This window comes from Molossus molossus, unplaced genomic scaffold, assembly GCF_014108415.1.
Source record: "Molossus molossus isolate mMolMol1 unplaced genomic scaffold, mMolMol1.p scaffold_m16_p_16, whole genome shotgun sequence".
Classification (NCBI taxonomy): Eukaryota; Metazoa; Chordata; class Mammalia; order Chiroptera; family Molossidae; genus Molossus; species Molossus molossus.
In genome coordinates, this window is record NW_023425351.1 from 4,148,572 (window position 1) to 4,166,293 (window position 17,722).

Consider the following 17,722-nt stretch of genomic DNA (forward strand, 5'->3'; position numbering starts at 1 on the left):
GAAGATAATATTACCATTTGTACTTTACAAAACCTAGGTTTCTCAAAGCAGAGGGACACCCAGCTCAGTAAGACCAACAAATAGGTCTTTCCCTTCCGGTGAGATTTATTTGCAAGCTTCAGGAAGGTGCCACACTGTCTCCAGTTTCCAGTACTAGAATATGAGGTGATATCTTTACCCTGAAATCCATTTCATTCAGGTCATGTCAGCTCAGGAAAAACTGCATAATGAAAAAGAAAAACATTATGTTCTGATATGCCTATGATCTATCTATGCAGTGAAAGGGAGTAAGGTGCCGAACACTGTATATGTTGTATAACATATTTATATGAAATTATTGAGAAATGATATGCACAGAAATTTGAATAGGAAAGATATCTGGAAAGACTCAAAAGAAATGAGTATTGTGGATTTTTTTCTGAGGACCAGAACCAACAGCTAGGACAGTGATAGAAAGGAGTCTTTTTAATCCTTACCCTTTTCTATGTTTAGAATTATGAAGTGTGACTATATTAATTACTCAGTAATAAAAACCAAATTGAAAAATGAAAAAAATTACCATAAGAGATGAGATGACAAAGACTGAAAACAAACCATTTTTCAAACACAAAAGAAACAGAGTTTTGTGCATTTTATTTAACAAATTCGGGCCACAGAATATTTGTAATGTGAATCCCTGTATTCCAGAGGAAACAGGAAGCAATGCTGATAGGAAATGTTTTCTGTGGTTTCTTTATAAAGTCATCAGTTATCTTCTCCTTTTTACATTAGGATTGTATCTGCAAAGAAAGAAATGGGTTAAATAATATCTAGATAATTGGTGGCATTTCATTTTTAAAGTTAAAGGGTTTTCAAAACATAGTCACACATACAGAATGAGAATGCCAATTTTATTCTTAGAATCAGATATTAAGCACTGACATTTTTACTTTCATCTATCCTTTTGATGTTGCTTTGATGAATATGCGGTAAAAACTAACGCATCAACAAAAAATATATAAAAGCATTAAAATAATTAACAAAAACAACAGTTTAAAAATAAATATGTATTTATACTTTTCCAGCACTTCAGTTTCTTTGCTCCCCAACCCCCCTCCCAATCATATTAAAGTATACCATTTGCACAAAAGAGCGATAATGAGCCTAAAATATATGATTACTTCACAAAATTTTCTACTATAGCAATTAAACAAATGCAGCTGGGCAACCAGTTGTCTCATTTGATGGCTTATAAAAAATCAGCACTGCTTATCAAAATTTTGACCAATGATTCTTACTGTCAATAACAAAATAAAGAATCAAATGGCTGCAAAAGAGACTCAAAAATCTATTACCTTCTTTGCCTTTAAGTAAGTTTGGGAAAATGTTATTTTCCCCTAACCAGTATCTACCTACAACAGAGTATTTTATAAGTATTTGAAAGCGAATTATTATAAGGCTTATAAGATGCTGAAAATATGTTACATCATAATTAAATTATAAGCACCCATTTATAACTCTGCTAAATCTCCCACAAGAACCTACTTTGAAACTCTAATCCAGCCTCTTGTTTTTAAACTAGTGCCAATTAAAACTCAATAAATAATCTGGTATTTTACTTGTCTTAATTCAAAACCCATTCATAATTCTTCTCAGTTGAAAATCTCACAAATTAACCAGCTAAAAACACTCAGCTCAGGAACATTCTTTTACCTGAATGACCCCATGCAAATTTTAAATATCTTGTGGTACAGCCCTGGCCGGTTTGGCTCAGCGGTTGGAGCGTCGGCCTGTGGTACAGAGAGACCCAGGTTCGGTTCCCGCTAAGGGCATGTACCTCGGTTGCAGTTTGTCCCCGGCCCTGGTTGGTCGTGCGGGTGGCAGCCACTCGATGTGTCCCTTCACATCGATGTTTCTCTCTCTCTCTCTCTCTCTCTCTCTCTCTCCCTCCTGCTCTATCTGAACAAAAAATGGAAAAATGTCCTCGGGTGAGGATAAAAAATAAATAAATAAATAAATAAATAAATATCTTGTGGTACAGTACAATGAGTCAACTCCAAACTTTGAAGCTATATCCAGTAACACAACTAAGAGGTGCTCACATAATAAAAAGAAATACATATGTTAAAAATAAAACATTATTTAGGTGAAGGGATGAAGTTTCTATTTCTAAGGACAGAAGAAAAACAAATTTTTAACCTCTATGAACAGAAATGAATTTTATATACTTCTAAGATTCATGAGGGAGCTGAAAAGCAACTTTACCTAAAGAGATCATCAGCAAGGGACTCTTCTTTTGCTTGTTGATTTTGCACCTGTGGAAATTAACATGCTTTCAAAGGTATGCTCAGTGATGCATGTGTACAGTCAATGAATCACTATACTAGTCACCTTTGGGATTTCCACATCCAGGAGGGCACAGGTCTCGATTTCTGGCTTGACATCTCTCCCAGCCCATAGACCCTTGCCATTTTTTGCTTCATGCCACAACTACTGCCAAGTCCTCTAATTAAACAAACTCCACCAAGCCAATCTCTTCTCAAAGGCAACCAACATGTACCCTGCTAGCCCCCTGCTGGGCTTTAAAACATTTTTCCAGCAGAACCCTTGTACTTGATGAAACCTCAGTGTTTTGAGGTCACACCACGGATGAAGGGGCTGCACGGGCAATACTTATCCCACCTTCACCCAGAGCAACTCTCTAGGTCAAGTGGCTCCCTTCCTCATCGTCCCCAACCAGAGCTCGGAAGCTGCTGCTGAACTGCCTCACCCACAAAGAACTCGCCAAACTCCCAAAGCACCTTCCAGAGCTAGGACCCGAAAAACCCTTTGCTGGGGACAGCTTCCCAAGGTCCAGCTCCAGCCCTGCCAAGTGCCGACCTAAGCCCTTCAGTGACTTCTCCCACCTACCAAAGAGAATTAATTAAACAATTAAGTAAAAAAGAAGAATGTAAGGCAACCAAAAGGGATCAAAATACAAATCAAACAAGTTGCCAGACTTTACTTCCCACTAACCTCCATTTCCTGCCTTAGCCAGTCTTCTAATTCTAGATTCTTTCGAGCATGATGAGCTATTAGATCGGATCCTCCAATGATCTGTGGAAGTTTTCCGGCTCCAGGAAATGTGACCTGTTAAGTAGTAAGGTTAAATACATTAACAAATAATAACAATCCGTTTTTTAAAAGCTTAATAAAGCAAGAATTATAAATCATGTGTAATTTAAGTGCCAAAGAGGAATATATCCTATAAGTGACAGTGTGTGAGACAAAGTGGTAACTGTGTTTAGAGCCACACGTTTTTGCCCTACTTTTTGGCCATTATACCTACATTTAGTTATGCAACTGGGATTTATGTACTAAGAGAATTTAAGAATTTGAATTTGGAGGCTGTACTCAGAAATGACATTAACACATCATCCACCAATTAGAGCAACTCAAGGTGAACACACAGACAATAATTTTAAGTATTATATTGTGTTCTAAAGATTTCAGAGCTTAAGTCCTTTTTAGTGCTTGTGAATATTCAAGTATTCAAACTTTCTAATTTATACATCCCTAGCAAGTTTATTTTTTAAAATATTTTTGTTTATTGAGAGAGAGGAAGGGAGAGGGAGAGAGACAGAAACATTGATCAGAGAACAACGATCAGCTGCCTCCTGCATACCCCCCACGGGGCCTGAAACCTGGGCATGTGCCCTGACCAAGTATCAAACAAGCGACCTCCTGGTGTAGGGGTCAATGCTCACTGAGCCACACCAGCCAGGCAACAGTTTATACTTTTAATTGAAATTTTAATTGCTTACAAATAAAGACATGCTTAAAAAATATGTGAAAATGCAAAACAAGTACTCTGGTAATATTGTATTTAGGAAGTAAGTAATTAATCCAATGTAGGAACTGGAAAGGGAATGTAAAATTCATTTTCATCATTAAGCAGTATTTTAAAAGTACAAATACAGCCATGTCATTGATTTCGGTATATAAAGAAAAACTCAGACAAATTATTTCATTAGCGATAACAACATTAAACATATTTTCCTATAAATTTTGGGTTGAGACGATAAAACTTCTTTTATCGTCTCAAAAGAAAATTCTTTGTCAAAGATATTAATATTTTTAATGGTTTTAAGTTTTTCCAAACTATTTTCCAGAAGTCGGCATTGCCTTGTATCTCTTCACGGCTCCTGTGCCAACAGTGAATATTATTGTTTTCCTTTAGTAACTTCATTAATAACAAAATAGTATGTCTTTTGAATTTTGACAATGAGATTTTGTAACCAGATACTCAACATAAAGTATGGGATAAGAATGCCCCTGTGGCACTGGCTGGGTGGCTCAGTTGGTTGAAGTGTCATCCCATGCACCAAAAGGTTATGGATTTGATTCCTAGTCAGGGCACATACCTGGGTTGTGGGTTTGATTCCTGGACGGGGTATGTATAGGAGGCAACTGATCGATGTTTCTCTCTCTCAAATCAATAAACATATCCTCAGGTGAAGATGAAAAAAAAAGAAATCCCCCCACCCCTAGTCTCTGCACAAACCACAGCTGTGGGATGGGAAAGGGTTTATTAGCTATGTGCTGGAGACATCCCCAACTTCCATTCTAAGCAGAAGAGATTCTTACTCTTTGATGGAGTTCAGAACCCTGGAGAGCCTGCCATAGCAGACAGAACACTAATTTAACTGAGAAATGTTACTAGCAGCTCACATTAAAGAGAAAAACCTCCAACACCTCATGGTCTCAGAAAGAATCACACAGATCATGTTCTAGAGAAATGCTTTTTCTACAGAAAGCACTTTCAAAAAAACTATTACTGTATCAAATGCCTAAGCAAAAGCTAGTTGTCAGTAGGTTTACAGACAGAAGCAAATATCCCGGAACAGACAACAAAAGAATACAGAGAAGCACACTGATAAAATAATGATCTTATGCGTTCCTAAAAGAGGAACTCATGTCTGATGGTAATACTGAGTGTACATAGTTATATTTTACATATGCATGTGATAATAAAATGCCCAGTTTTCTTACTAAAGGTGCTCTTATTTTCAACAAATCTGTTATCTTCATAAAGTCCTGCATTAAAGAACCCCTTCAGGTAGTCATAGATCAATACTAGAATTGAGAGGACCCTATCAATACAGCCAACTGCCAGCTGATTAAGGTGGGAAAATCAGGTAAACACACACTGTAAAGAACTCACTCTGAATGAAGTTTGTTTCATTCTAGGTGTTCTATATATTAATTGTAAGTTCACGTTTTAACTGTTTTAAGCAGAAGAAACAGCATCAGTTTTCAATATCAAATGCTTTTATTATGGGTTAGCATCAGTGGTATTTCTAAAACCATTTCAAACACTGCTCTCTTGTGATATTTTAGTTAAAGGAATGCATACCTTCCTGAATTTCTTGAAATTCTTTAGTCGACCACACTCATCATTTTCACGGGGTGCATTTCTGGAGGCAGGACTATTCATCACCAGGGACCTAAATTCAGTCTGTAACATCTTCCTCGGAGGTGTCTCATCACCATTCTGAAGCCCGTCGTCGTTCTTGTATGAGGTGAGATGAACAGATAAGAAGGAAAAGAAAAATTACTTGTCATTGAGGGATCTAAATTTTAAAAGTCAAAATATCTGAAAAAATAGTTTAAAAGGTTTATTTCTGCATCTGAACTTTTTTTTTTTTTTTTTTTTTTTATCCTCACCCGAGGACATTTTTCCATTTTTTGTTCAGGTAGAGTGGGAGGGAGAGAGAGGAACAGAGAAAGAGAGAGAAACATCGATGTGAAAGGAACACATCGAGTGGCTGCCACCCGCACAACCGACCAGGGCCGGGGACAAACTGCAGCCGAGGTACATGCCCTTAGAGGGAACTGAACCCGGGTCTCTCCGGACCGCAAGCCGATGCTCCAACCGCTGAGCCAAACCGGCCAGGGCTGCATCTGAACTTTTATTTGAAATCAAATCGTATCTATTTCAAAACCAGATTATTTATTCAATTGCTCTATAGCGTTAGAAACATTTATAACCTAGTAATCTAAGACAGAAGGTATACAGTATTTTAAAAACCATATAGTATTTTAAAACCTATATAGTATTTTAAATTTAGTAGCCTATTTTAATAAATGTCACCTCAATAAACAATGTATCTTTTTGTATATATTTTCTTGGTAAATCTCAGTACTGTCTGCTTCTCATTAAAACCATACTCCAAGATTATTATACAATCCATTCCACAAGTTCTTATCTACTCTAAACTTTCTTGGGTTTTCAATAATTTTTTAAATTATTATTGTAATTATTTTTGACACCTCAAAAAAAATCAATAATTAATTCTGGACACACTACCTTCTTAACTGAAAACCACTTTTTCATTCTGGATAATAGTTACTAAATCAGCCTAAAATTCCCTTCTGTGGCTGACAGATTCTTTGTATCATTTGTTATTAACTAACAAACAGGCAGACATCAACACTGCTACAGCTGCTCAGGCCAACTACCTCAGTTTTTAAACTACTTTGTATATTTTCATAGGGAAGTCGCTAACAGGACTACGATAATGACAGATAAAGACAGTGAGAACAAAAAAGGGAAACGTCAAAAGAAAAGATTCATCTGAGAGGATGAATCAGGAGCTCTAATAAAACAACATCGGCCTCACACTTTACTACTGTGTTTTCGAATTTAGAAAATGTTCACATCCACTGCTCTACTTGATAGAAACAACAACCCTGCTGGGAAAGCATCAAGTTGACTTTATAAACAGAAGACTTGAGGTTCACAGATGTAAAAAAGACTCGTTCAAGGTCACACTCTCTATGGAGCAGAGGGCAGGGAACGACACTTGGGCTTTTCTCCACACTCTGCTGTGTCATGGTTACAATACAATCCATTCACTTCCAGTGGACACCAAAACGCAGCAGAGAAGCAACCCTAAGCCTGTACACTAACAGACACTGAAGGGATGATGGTCCATAGAAGTCAAATCTTTGTAAATATTAAATTTAAAGTTTTCCTCACAGATGGTTCTTCTTTAGTTGACCAAAGTAGTTCTTTCTTGATCTCACATTTCTTCCCAATTCCATTTTCTTGCTGGAAAAAAAGAAATTATTCGAAGGAGTTATAAAATGGTGCCTTTACGATAACCTCAGCGATATTCATACTCCTGGACACTTATCTGACTTTCAATATCTTTACTACCAAAATTATGAGATAAGAATAGGAATACATGTAGAAAATACACTGTGGTATGAGCCTGTCAAAAGAGCTGGAAGCAATCTAAATTCATGTAAGTTATATATGTAAGGATATTTAATAATATGAGAAACAATAAGTACATAAAAATGGCTTTAAAATTATATTAATAGATTCTGAGTTTTCAAAATGATTTAAAAAAATGAAACACCAAAATATTAATTACAGTTACCTGTAGACAGTAGGATTATCAACAAACTGTCATTATATTTTTTATTTTCCAAATTTCTACATTATGTATTGCTTTTACAGTTAAAAATAAAAACAAACACAATTAACAGATTCTATCCAAATTTATTTAGAACTGAATTTTAAATCACCTTTAATCCAAGAGTGAAACAGAATTACTTTAATCATTCGAGATGTTTATCTGTAATGAACTGGAGACTGCCTTGGATACAGTCATATGCTCCTTCACACTCATGTCCAGACCACATTCTAAACAAAAGTGCATTACAGAGATGGCTTTCTAATACTTTAGTGAAAACTACAGTCCATTTGGATACAATAGAGGGGCATATGGTTTTACAACAAATTTTCAATGATTCAGAAATAAAAATTCAGGAAAATTTTAAGAAAGTTGGAAAGAAACGGTAGAAAAATAAAATGTACTTTTTGCTTGCTTAGAGGCTAAAGAAAATTAATGTAGCCCTGGCCGGTTTGGATCAGCGATGGGAGCATCAGCCTGCAGTCCAGAAAGACCCAGGTTCGGTTCCCGCTAAGGGCGCGTACCTTGGTTGCAGTTTGTCCCCGGCCCCGATTGGTCGTGCGGGTGGCAGCCACTCGATGTGTCCCTTCACATCGATGTTTCTCTCTCTCTCTCTTCCTCTCTCTCCCTCCCACTCTATCTGAACAAAAAATGGAAAAATGTCCTAGGTATGAATAAAAAAAAAAAGAATATTAATGTATTTATCAATAGTGAGATTACAAATTTATATTCTAAGCCTACCATGTGCCCTTCACTGAGTACTCCCATTAGAAGCCATTTTCATTCCCTCGTAGTACCTTCTTTCTCCCCATCGTGCCCATTTCTTCAGACTTGCTCATTCTTTTTTTTTTTTTTTTTATCCTCACCCGAGGACATTTTTCCATTTTTTGTTCAGGTAGAGTGGGAGGGAGAGAGAGGAACAGAGAGAGAGAGAGAAACATCGACGTGAAAGGAACACATCGAGTGGCTGCCACCCGCACAACCGACCAGGGCTGGGGACAAGCTGCAACCGAAGTACGCGCCCTTAGCGGGAACCGAACCCGGGTCTCTCAGGACCGCAGGCCGACGCTCTAACCGCTGAACCAAACCGGCCAGGGCCAGACTTGCTCATTCTTTTAAGCAAGTTTATATTTCTTATCTCAGAGAATCATACTACAATCTACATAGACACTCAGATTTATCCTAGCAGGGTAGACCTGCGTTTTGGTCCCAGTTGTCAAAATCTAGCTACCAAGCTTGGCAAGTTACTTAACGCCTCCTCCTGTTCATTTCCTAACCTGTTCAATGCATACAGGATGCTTCACCGTAGGGCTGTTATCCAATGAGAGGTAGCTATTGCAATGGGCTTCAGAAGATGCTATAGTTATACAAGGGTAGGAACGCTTAATCTAGAACAGGAGGTGAAATAAGATGGAGAGATTGTGGGACAGTGGGTGCTGTGAAGAAAAATGTTAACAAGGATGCCAAGTCATGTTTGCATTTTATGGAGGCCGGGAGACTGAAAGGAAGGCCAAAACTGAGGCACAGATGCCATTTATATCACGATAAACTCCTAGCAGGAGTATCAAGCCAATAGCTTTCTATCTCAGCTTACAGGAAATCTTTACAGACATGCTAGAATCTATATTTAAATCCCAAAATAGGAAAATGGCAGTTCTACCATATTTTAGAAAATTGCCTTTCTGAAATATAACTAAGGAATCCAATGTCAACTAGAAGTATCACGTTTTGCCTTCTTAAAATTGAAAAATGTTTTTAAAATAAAAGGATTATTTTTTCCTGATAATCATTTCTGTTGCTAGAAATATTAGGTGCAATTCCTTTAATCCACTTTGAGTCATTTTAAAATCTTAAAAATGAAAGAATTGAAGATGATCTCATATTGTCTGAGTAAGGATGATGAATTGTCCACATCAATTCTCTGGTACTTACTTATGCAAAATGCTACAATCAGGGGAAATGGGTGAAAGGTGTGTGGGATCTCTCTACATAATTTCTTACAACAGCGAGTGAATCAGCAATTATCTCAAAAAAAAAGTTTTAAATAATTATCTTACAATAAAAGGAAAACTACTTTTATGACAAGATTTTCACTAAAAAATTATAGTGCTAGAATACGGTGATTTAATTTTTAGAATACCCAAAGGTGTATGTGACAAATTGCTATTCACTCTCCAAAAGTATACACACATACTTATTTTGTACTGTATTTTTATTCAGAATGTCATGAATTCTGAAATAATAAAATAAGGATAAAGGAAATGCTACAGAATCATAGAGCAAAATAAAATAATTACTCCTGAAACATTACATAGTGTGTAAATGTTGGCATTTAAATCAAAGATCTCTTCAGGCCCACAAAAGCCTTATCTAATGGTCCCTGCAACACTGGGTCCATGCCACTTCCTGTCTGGGCTCCCATGCCCACCTCCTTGTTGACATGAGCCCTGGGAAAACGTGCGATCAAAGTAGATATTTAGGAAGATTAATCAGCAGCCACACAGGGCAGACCAAAGAGTTCTGTGACTAAAAACACAACACGTCCAGACAGAGCGGTGGCCACTGTGAGCAGTGGACCAATCTGGAAGAGAACTGAAGAAAAAGGGGAAAAAAACGTTATTTAAAAAACATGTAATAAGACAAGATGATGAGAGACGGAAAATAAAAACATATCAGAAAATAAATTAGAAATAAATACAGGAGGAAAGGGTACCACAAGGCAAATGTATTTCCCAAGGTGTGGCCACAGTAATATATCAGCAGCCTAACTCCACTTATAACATTAAGAGGCCTGGACACAAGTTCTAGAACAGGCTGGAACTAATGTGACAATGTAAATTCATGTGATTTTATTAAACTTGGTTAGGAAGTCACCCCTTGGATTTCACCACATGCCACATTAAGCTAACTTAGCTCTCCACTGTAGTGGCAATTGCTTCACAAATTGCCACTTTGTTCAATTAATTTCTTGGTAAAGTGAGAACTAATCTTCAATCTTTGACAATAAAAGACCCGTCTGACGTTTTCAATCCAGCTAGAGTGAATCTCAGTGCCCACTCTCTTTCTTCCTTGTGGCGGCTAAGTTTGTTAGGGATGGCCACGTGCCAACCTGAAAGCACATCCCAGACTCTCTAGGACCCTGGGAGGGTGGGAGGGATAGGGAGTGGTGCAGACCAGGACTAAGTTCTGGCCAATAATCCAAGCTATCAAGTAGAGTTTCTGAGGAAGCTCCTTAGAAAGCGGTGAGAACTCAAGTGAAAGGTCTTTATGCTGTCCTCTGTCCACCATGCTTCCTCCGTGGAAAGTCACAGTGACAGCTGGAGGTGCCATCTCATAGACCAGGAAGGCAGACTCCTAGGAAATTAATAGCATGGAACTGCCAAGCAGCTTTGCTTACCTACTTCTGGGCTTCTTTTATAGAAAAATAAATAAATAAATAACCATATCTTATTTAAGCCACAGATTTTAGAATTTTTAAAGACTTCAGAGGAATTCTAATACAATGAGGGAATTTTTCTGGGAAGAAAACTGGATGTACTGAGTCAGGATCTCTGGGGCTCTGGTCTGGGAACCCACATTTAAAAACCTTACTAGGTGATTCTGGCAGCTGCTCCACACAAGGGCATCTGGGATTTACTTCTAAGAAGTAAGTAATGAGGATTCTCTCCCTCATGTGAAGATGCCAATATATAGGCTAAACAGGACATACACTTTTTTCCTTCAATAGTAGTTATTCATTTATATAATGCTTGATATACACGAGGTTCTCAACATCCACCGTAACCTCCCAATCACTTCATCCTTATCCTTTTACTAAGTTCTGTCCTTACCCAGTAGCTGTTTATAGAAGGGGATGACCACACACAATCATAAATAAGAGCATAGCTGACAGACCTAGGTGGGAGATCAGAATATTAAATTTTGATTTCATGAGGTCTGTGCTATCATCTAATATGCTAACTTGTCTGCAGATAGTAGACAACTTACAGTGCATACTAGAAAGTAATATGAAGAATTTTCCCAGACCAAAGTGAGGAGGACAATTATCAACATATGCATGAAAATAGGATAGGACATTAAAAATCAAAATGAAAACTAAAATTCTTAGTGATGTTATATATGTTTTATCCCAAAATTTTATTTAGTAGACACTTTGTTTCACTAACTTTCTTCATTTTTCTGTCTTTACTTCCTCTATTAAGGCATCTGCTTTACTTACATTCCTGGCCAAATGTCTGATATAACAGTACAGCCTGGAAAGCTATTAACGATGAGTAACAGTTTTATTTACTGTCATTTATTATATACTGTCAAAGAATCTCTGTATTATTAACATCTACTTTATCCACCCACAGATTATACTTAACACTGGGTTGTTGAAGATATTAATTTTTGTCAAGAAAACATAACAGATGCTCAGTCATACTGTCAATACAAATTCTAAAACGCTTTTTACCATTCTAAGTTTCTATTTGTAATATTTTTCATTAAAAAATGTTACTTACAGATATTTTGTTCCTTTCTGGTAGTGTTTCATCATTAAAAGAGCCATTTGTTTCTATAACCAATCTTGGCATTTTTCTAAATTTGACATCTTCCTCTTGTTTTAGACCTTTCACTTCAATTTCTAACTCTGGTTTTGTTTCCTTGAGTAACTCCTCCAGTACTTCATCTTCTATGGCTACATCATCAATTTTCCTTTTTTCTGATCTTAGTTTTTCTGTAGAAAAAAATTTACTGGCAGGATTTTTCACAGTGGATTTTGACTCTGTATCTATAAATACGTTGTCTGGGTTTTTCCCCATAGGCTCGCTCTCAGGTAGATGCTGCTCCTCATTTCTCCACACCGAGGGTGTAGCAGGTTGTGTCTCTTCCAGAAAGAAACAAGACGTTTCCGTTCTTGCTGATTTAGATGAAGACGTATCTTGATTTTCTTCATTCCTTTCCCTTAGATTTAAAAAAGAAAAGAAAAAAACAAAAAAGACAATGAACACAGCTATGTAATTTAATAGTTTGGCAACATTTAGCCCTCTTGCATTCAGTTCACAATATTCTTGGTTATTAATTAACAATATCACTGGAAATAAAAAAAGACATCAGAAAACAGTACCTAATTCAGACATACTCAACTGTTTTGAGAGGATTGATCACCCATACAGCTAAAACAATACAGAGAGGTCTATCTTTGCTGAAGTAGTAGTAGTTGACAAATCAATGTGGAAAAGCAATAGAAAGATATAAAAACACAAAGGACTTGTTGCCAGAAAACAGTAGTTTACTTTATAATGTAGGGAACTTCTGGGCAGGGAAAAAGCACCCTGGGAATGACACTTGATGGGTTAATGAGCTGCATTCAAGAGATAGATAGTCACAGGGGCTAATCCAGAATATTCTACAGACTACATATAGCAAGTGACATGTGAGCACGTGACTAAGCATCTTCTAGACAACACTATATTGTTCTTCCATAAGAACACTATTCATTTCAACTGTACTGAGGCCTATAGAGGACACAAGCTCAGGTTTCTGATCTCCGGGAGTTTACTGGGCTCACATCGAACTGAAACAGTCAGGTGATATTTTAATAATTCGAATCTAACATCAGGGTACTGGACAGACCAATCAAGAGGTTTTTGTAATAACTGGAGTCGTCAGAGTTTGAACCAGAGAAAACAACACAAATAGATGGAAAGGGAGCAATTTATAAAACACTGAAAATAAGAATCAAACTACTGGTTGGAGGGGAGCACAGAAGAGTCAAAGATTTTGACAAAGTGAACACCTAACAAAAATACTACACATTCAGTGATACACCACATAAACAAAAGATAAAAATGATATGATCATAACAACAAATGCTAAAAAAAGCATTCAAAAAAATCCAGCACCCATTTCTGACAAAAACTCTCAGAAAAGTGGGATTAAAGGATCACACCTCAACATAATAAAGGCCATATATGACAATCCTCAGCCAACATACTCAATGGGCAAAAACTAAAAGCATTTCCATTAATAACAGGAACAAAACAGGGATGTCCACTTTTACCAATTCAACATAATACTGGAAGTCTTAGCCACAGTAATCAGACAAGAAAAAATAAAAAGCATCCAAATTGGAAAGGAGGACGTGAAACTGTCATTGTTTGCAGATGACATGATATTATATACAGAAAACCCTAAAGACTCCACCAAAATACTAGTAGATTTAATAAATGAATTTGGCCAAGTAGCAGGATACAAAATCAACATCCAGAAATGTTTAGCATTTTTATACACCAATAATGAACACACAGAAAGAGAAACTTAAAAAAAAAAAAAATCCCATTTACCACTGCAACAAAAAAATTAAGATACCTAGGAATAAACTTAACCAAAGAAGTAAAGGACTTGTTCTCAGAAAACTATAGGACATTGAAAAAGGAAATAGAGCAGTGGTTCTCAACCTTCCTAATGCCACGACCCTTTAATACAGTTCCTCATGCTGTATGTGGACAGACCCTCCTGTAGATGGATAGAGGAGCGGTGTCTCAGTTCCTAAGACCATCGGAAATATGTATGTCTTAGGCGACCCCTGTGAAAGGGTTGTTCAACCCCCAAAGGGGTCACAACCCACAGGTTGAGAACCACTTAAATAGAGGAAGATATTAAAAAGTGGAAACATATACCATGTTCACAGATTGGAAGGATCAACATCATTAAAATGTCCATACTACCCAAAGCAATCTATAGACTCAAAGCAACCACAAAAAAACTCAATGATGTATTTCACAGATCTAGAACAAATACTTCAAAAGTTTATATGGAACCATAAAAAGACCCTGAATAGCCACTGCAATCTTGAAAAAGAAGAATAAAGTGGGAGGGATCTCAATTCCAGCTATCAGGTTATATTACAAAGCCATTGTACTCAAAACAGCCTGGTACTGACTCAAGAACACGCATATAGCTCAATGGAACAGAACAGAGAACCCAGAAATCAACCCAAGACATAATGCTCAACTAATATTTGACAAAAATGGCAAGAGCATACAATGCAGTCAAGATAGTCTCTTAAATAAATGATGTTGGAAAAATTGGACAGCTATGTGCAAAAACAATGAAACTAGACCACCAATTTACAACATACACAAGAATAAACTCAAAATGAATAAAATATTTACATGTCACTAGTGAAACCATAAAAATCCTAGAAGAAAATGTAGGCAGCAAAATCTCAGACATCACATAGCAAATTTTCACCAATATATCGCCTAGGGCAAGAGAAACAAAGAAAGAAATAATAAATGGGACTACACCAGGCTAAAAATCTTCTGCATGGCAAAAAAAACAAGCATCAAAATGAAAAGGGACCCTGGCTGGTTTGGCTCAGCGGTTGGAGCATCGGCCTGTGGACCAGAGAGTCCTGGGTTCAGTTCCCACAAGGGGCACGTACTAAAAAAAAAAGGAAACACACTGTATGGGAGAACATAATTGCTATGTTACATCAGATAAGGGGTTAATTTCCAAAATATATAGAGAGTAATCATACAACTCAACAAAAGGAAGACAAATAATCCAATTAAAAAATGAGCAGAGGACCTGAATAGACACCTTTCCAAATAGGACAAACAAATGGCCAAGAGATTATATAAAAAAATGCTCAATGTCAGTAATCATCAAAGAGATGCAAATTAAAGCTACAATGAGGTATTATCTCACACTTGCCAGAATGGCTGCCATCAACAAATTATCAAACAAGTGCTGGCAAGGATATGGAGAAAAGGGGACTCTAGTACACTGCTGGTAGAAAACAATATGGAGTTTCCTCAAAAAATTAAAAATCGAGCTTCCATATGACCCAGTGGTCCCATTTCTAGGAATATATCCTAAGAAGCCTGAAACACCAATCAGGAAGAATATATGCACTTCTGTGTTCATAGCAGCACTATTTACAATAGCTAAGATCTGGAAACAGCCTAAGTGTCCATCAGTAGATGAGTGGGTAAAAAAGCTGTGGTATGCCCAGCTGGTGTGGCTCTGTGGATTGAGCATCATCCCATGGACTGGGAGGTCCTGGTTTGACTCCTGGTCAGGGCACATGCCAGGATTTCAGCCTTAATCCCCAATGTGGGACGTATAGGAAGCAGCCGATCGATGTTTCTCCCTCACATCAATGGTTCTATCTCTCTCTCCCTAAAAATAAATGAAAACATATTTTTTTTCAAAAAGGCTGTGGTACATATACACAATGTAGTACTATGCAGCTGTAAGAAACAAAGACCTCTTGCCCTCGGAGACAACGTGGAGGGACCTGGAGAGTATGATAAGTGATATAAGCAAATCAGAAAAAGAAATATCACATGATCTCACTTTTTGTAGAATATAATGAACAAAATAGACTCAGAGATATAGAAGTAGTTAACAGACTGACAAACCTCAGAGAAAGAGCGGGTGGGAGGGCAGGAAGAGATAAACCAAAGAACTTACATGCATATATGCATAACCAATAGACAGACAACAATACTGTGAAGGTGGTGGGGGGAGGACAAAAGCAAGGAGGAGAGTGTCAAAGGGGAAAAAAGGAGAAACGTCTGTAACAAAAATAAATCAATTAATTAAAAAGAAAACATTCAGTCACTGAGAAACAATTTCAGCACTATCATTTGGGAAAACAGCAGGAAATTCCTGTGCAAAAGTGAAGCTTAAAGGATGAGTTAGAGCCAAATGTACTGACCATCTCTAATAATGTCACGACATCCTGCAGGTAGATATAAAGAGGAAAAAAGCAGTGGTGGGAGGAAAAAGGCCTCAAAGCAGGGGCAAAGGGCCAGTGAGAGAGGACAAGATCCAGGACAGACCAGTGCCACACAACCAAGAAGGGACTCGAGGAGAAGGCTTGGGAGCTGCATGTTGTCAACAGGCCATTTAAGGGGTGATGTATCAGTGGTTACTTTCAAGGACATCACGTCCAGATGAAATCTGCCCGTTTAGAATTATCTCATACAGAAATGGGAGCAGTGACAATTGTCTCCTTTTCTGAGAAGTTTAACAGTAGCAAGAGGAAGAAACTGAGTTGAGGGAAGGTTGGAAGAAATGAGACAGAGCTCTTGAATACAGAACAGGACCCAGAAGACACTAACGTGCTAGAAATTGAGAGAACACTGATGAAGCAGGTCCTACCTCAGGGAAGGGACAGAGGTGAAAGGATAGTGCGGCCAAGGAAACAACAGATGAGTGAAGGCACAGAAGGAAAAGGTGAGAGCAAATCCATCCAAAGGTGAGGGAGCACGGTCAAGGCCAAGCTTTCCCCAGACTAAACACCCCTCTCCAACCACATGACGAACATTTCTCCGAAACATGGAGGGCTGTGAAGATGTACCTTTTCTTGGTGGATGGCTGAAAGTAGTTTCGGATGGAGTTGGTCTTGGGCTGCTGGGAAGCCAGATCTCTACCTCTACTGACACTTGGGAGCATCACTGGTGAGAGCTGATAGTCTGGGACTTTCGTCCTAAGTTGAGCGTTTGATCCTACAGTAGTATTATCAGAGCTTATTTTGGGGGGTTCCTTAACAGTAGAGGGTGCTTGTGAAGGCATTCTCAAATTTTGTTCCATTCTGGAGATTTTGATTTCTTTTGGCCTTGTACTAAAATCCATACTGTAGCAAAAGAAAAGAATGCAAGGAAATCAAGTTTACAGCAGTTTTTATCCAGAAACAAAGTTCTTTAAGTAGTACTAATGTAACACAGTTTTAGAACATAATTATGCTCAGACAGTGATAATTCAGTGACTGTTTTACTCTCCCGTGTCATCAATGCTCCCTGAAGACGGATGACCCCTCTCCTTCTCGCACTGCCAAGCACACATGGAATAATATCAACCCAGTGTCCTCTTATGACCTAGAATCCAAGGTAATTGTTGCTTTGTTTAAAATTTTTAAATTATTTCCATGCAAAAAAATTAAAAATGGAAAAATTACAAAAAGAATAATCTCCTAGCATTCCAGTATCATAGATTAGGGTATTCAGATTACTTTAAATGAACTAATGTGATTATATTCCAGCCAGACGAAGTCTCTACAATAGAACTCAGCTCTAGACTGCCTGAAAAAATATTTTACACACACACATCTGCAATGCATGGCTGAGTATATACAGTCTTTGCTATTCATATTTCACACAAAACAGTAAAGCTGTCATTCAAGTGACCTTCAAAACACTTGACAGTTTCTTTTTAGAAAGTTCTATCTGGCCTCAATATAAAATATGGTGCAGAAAACTGAAATGGGGTCATATACAGTGATA

At 37.5% G+C, this 17,722-nt stretch overlaps 1 protein-coding gene across 2 annotated transcripts in view; it reads right to left on the reverse strand.

Annotated features, from left to right (window-relative positions):
- Positions 1–616: 616 nt before the first annotated feature.
- NBN (nibrin) overlaps positions 617–17,722 on the reverse strand; it is a 36,006-nt gene continuing 18,900 nt past the window's right edge. For both annotated transcript variants that reach the window (XM_036264178.1, XM_036264179.1), the window contains exons 11-17: positions 16,801–17,076; positions 11,948–12,389; positions 7,001–7,072; positions 5,375–5,530; positions 2,995–3,108; positions 2,245–2,294; positions 617–779 (exon numbers count right to left, since the gene is read on the reverse strand). In XM_036264178.1, coding sequence (XP_036120071.1) covers positions 749–779; positions 2,245–2,294; positions 2,995–3,108; positions 5,375–5,530; positions 7,001–7,072; positions 11,948–12,389; positions 16,801–17,076 — 1,141 coding nt within the window. In that variant the 3' untranslated portion in view covers positions 617–748. The remainder of the gene's footprint in view (positions 780–2,244; positions 2,295–2,994; positions 3,109–5,374; positions 5,531–7,000; positions 7,073–11,947; positions 12,390–16,800; positions 17,077–17,722) is intronic.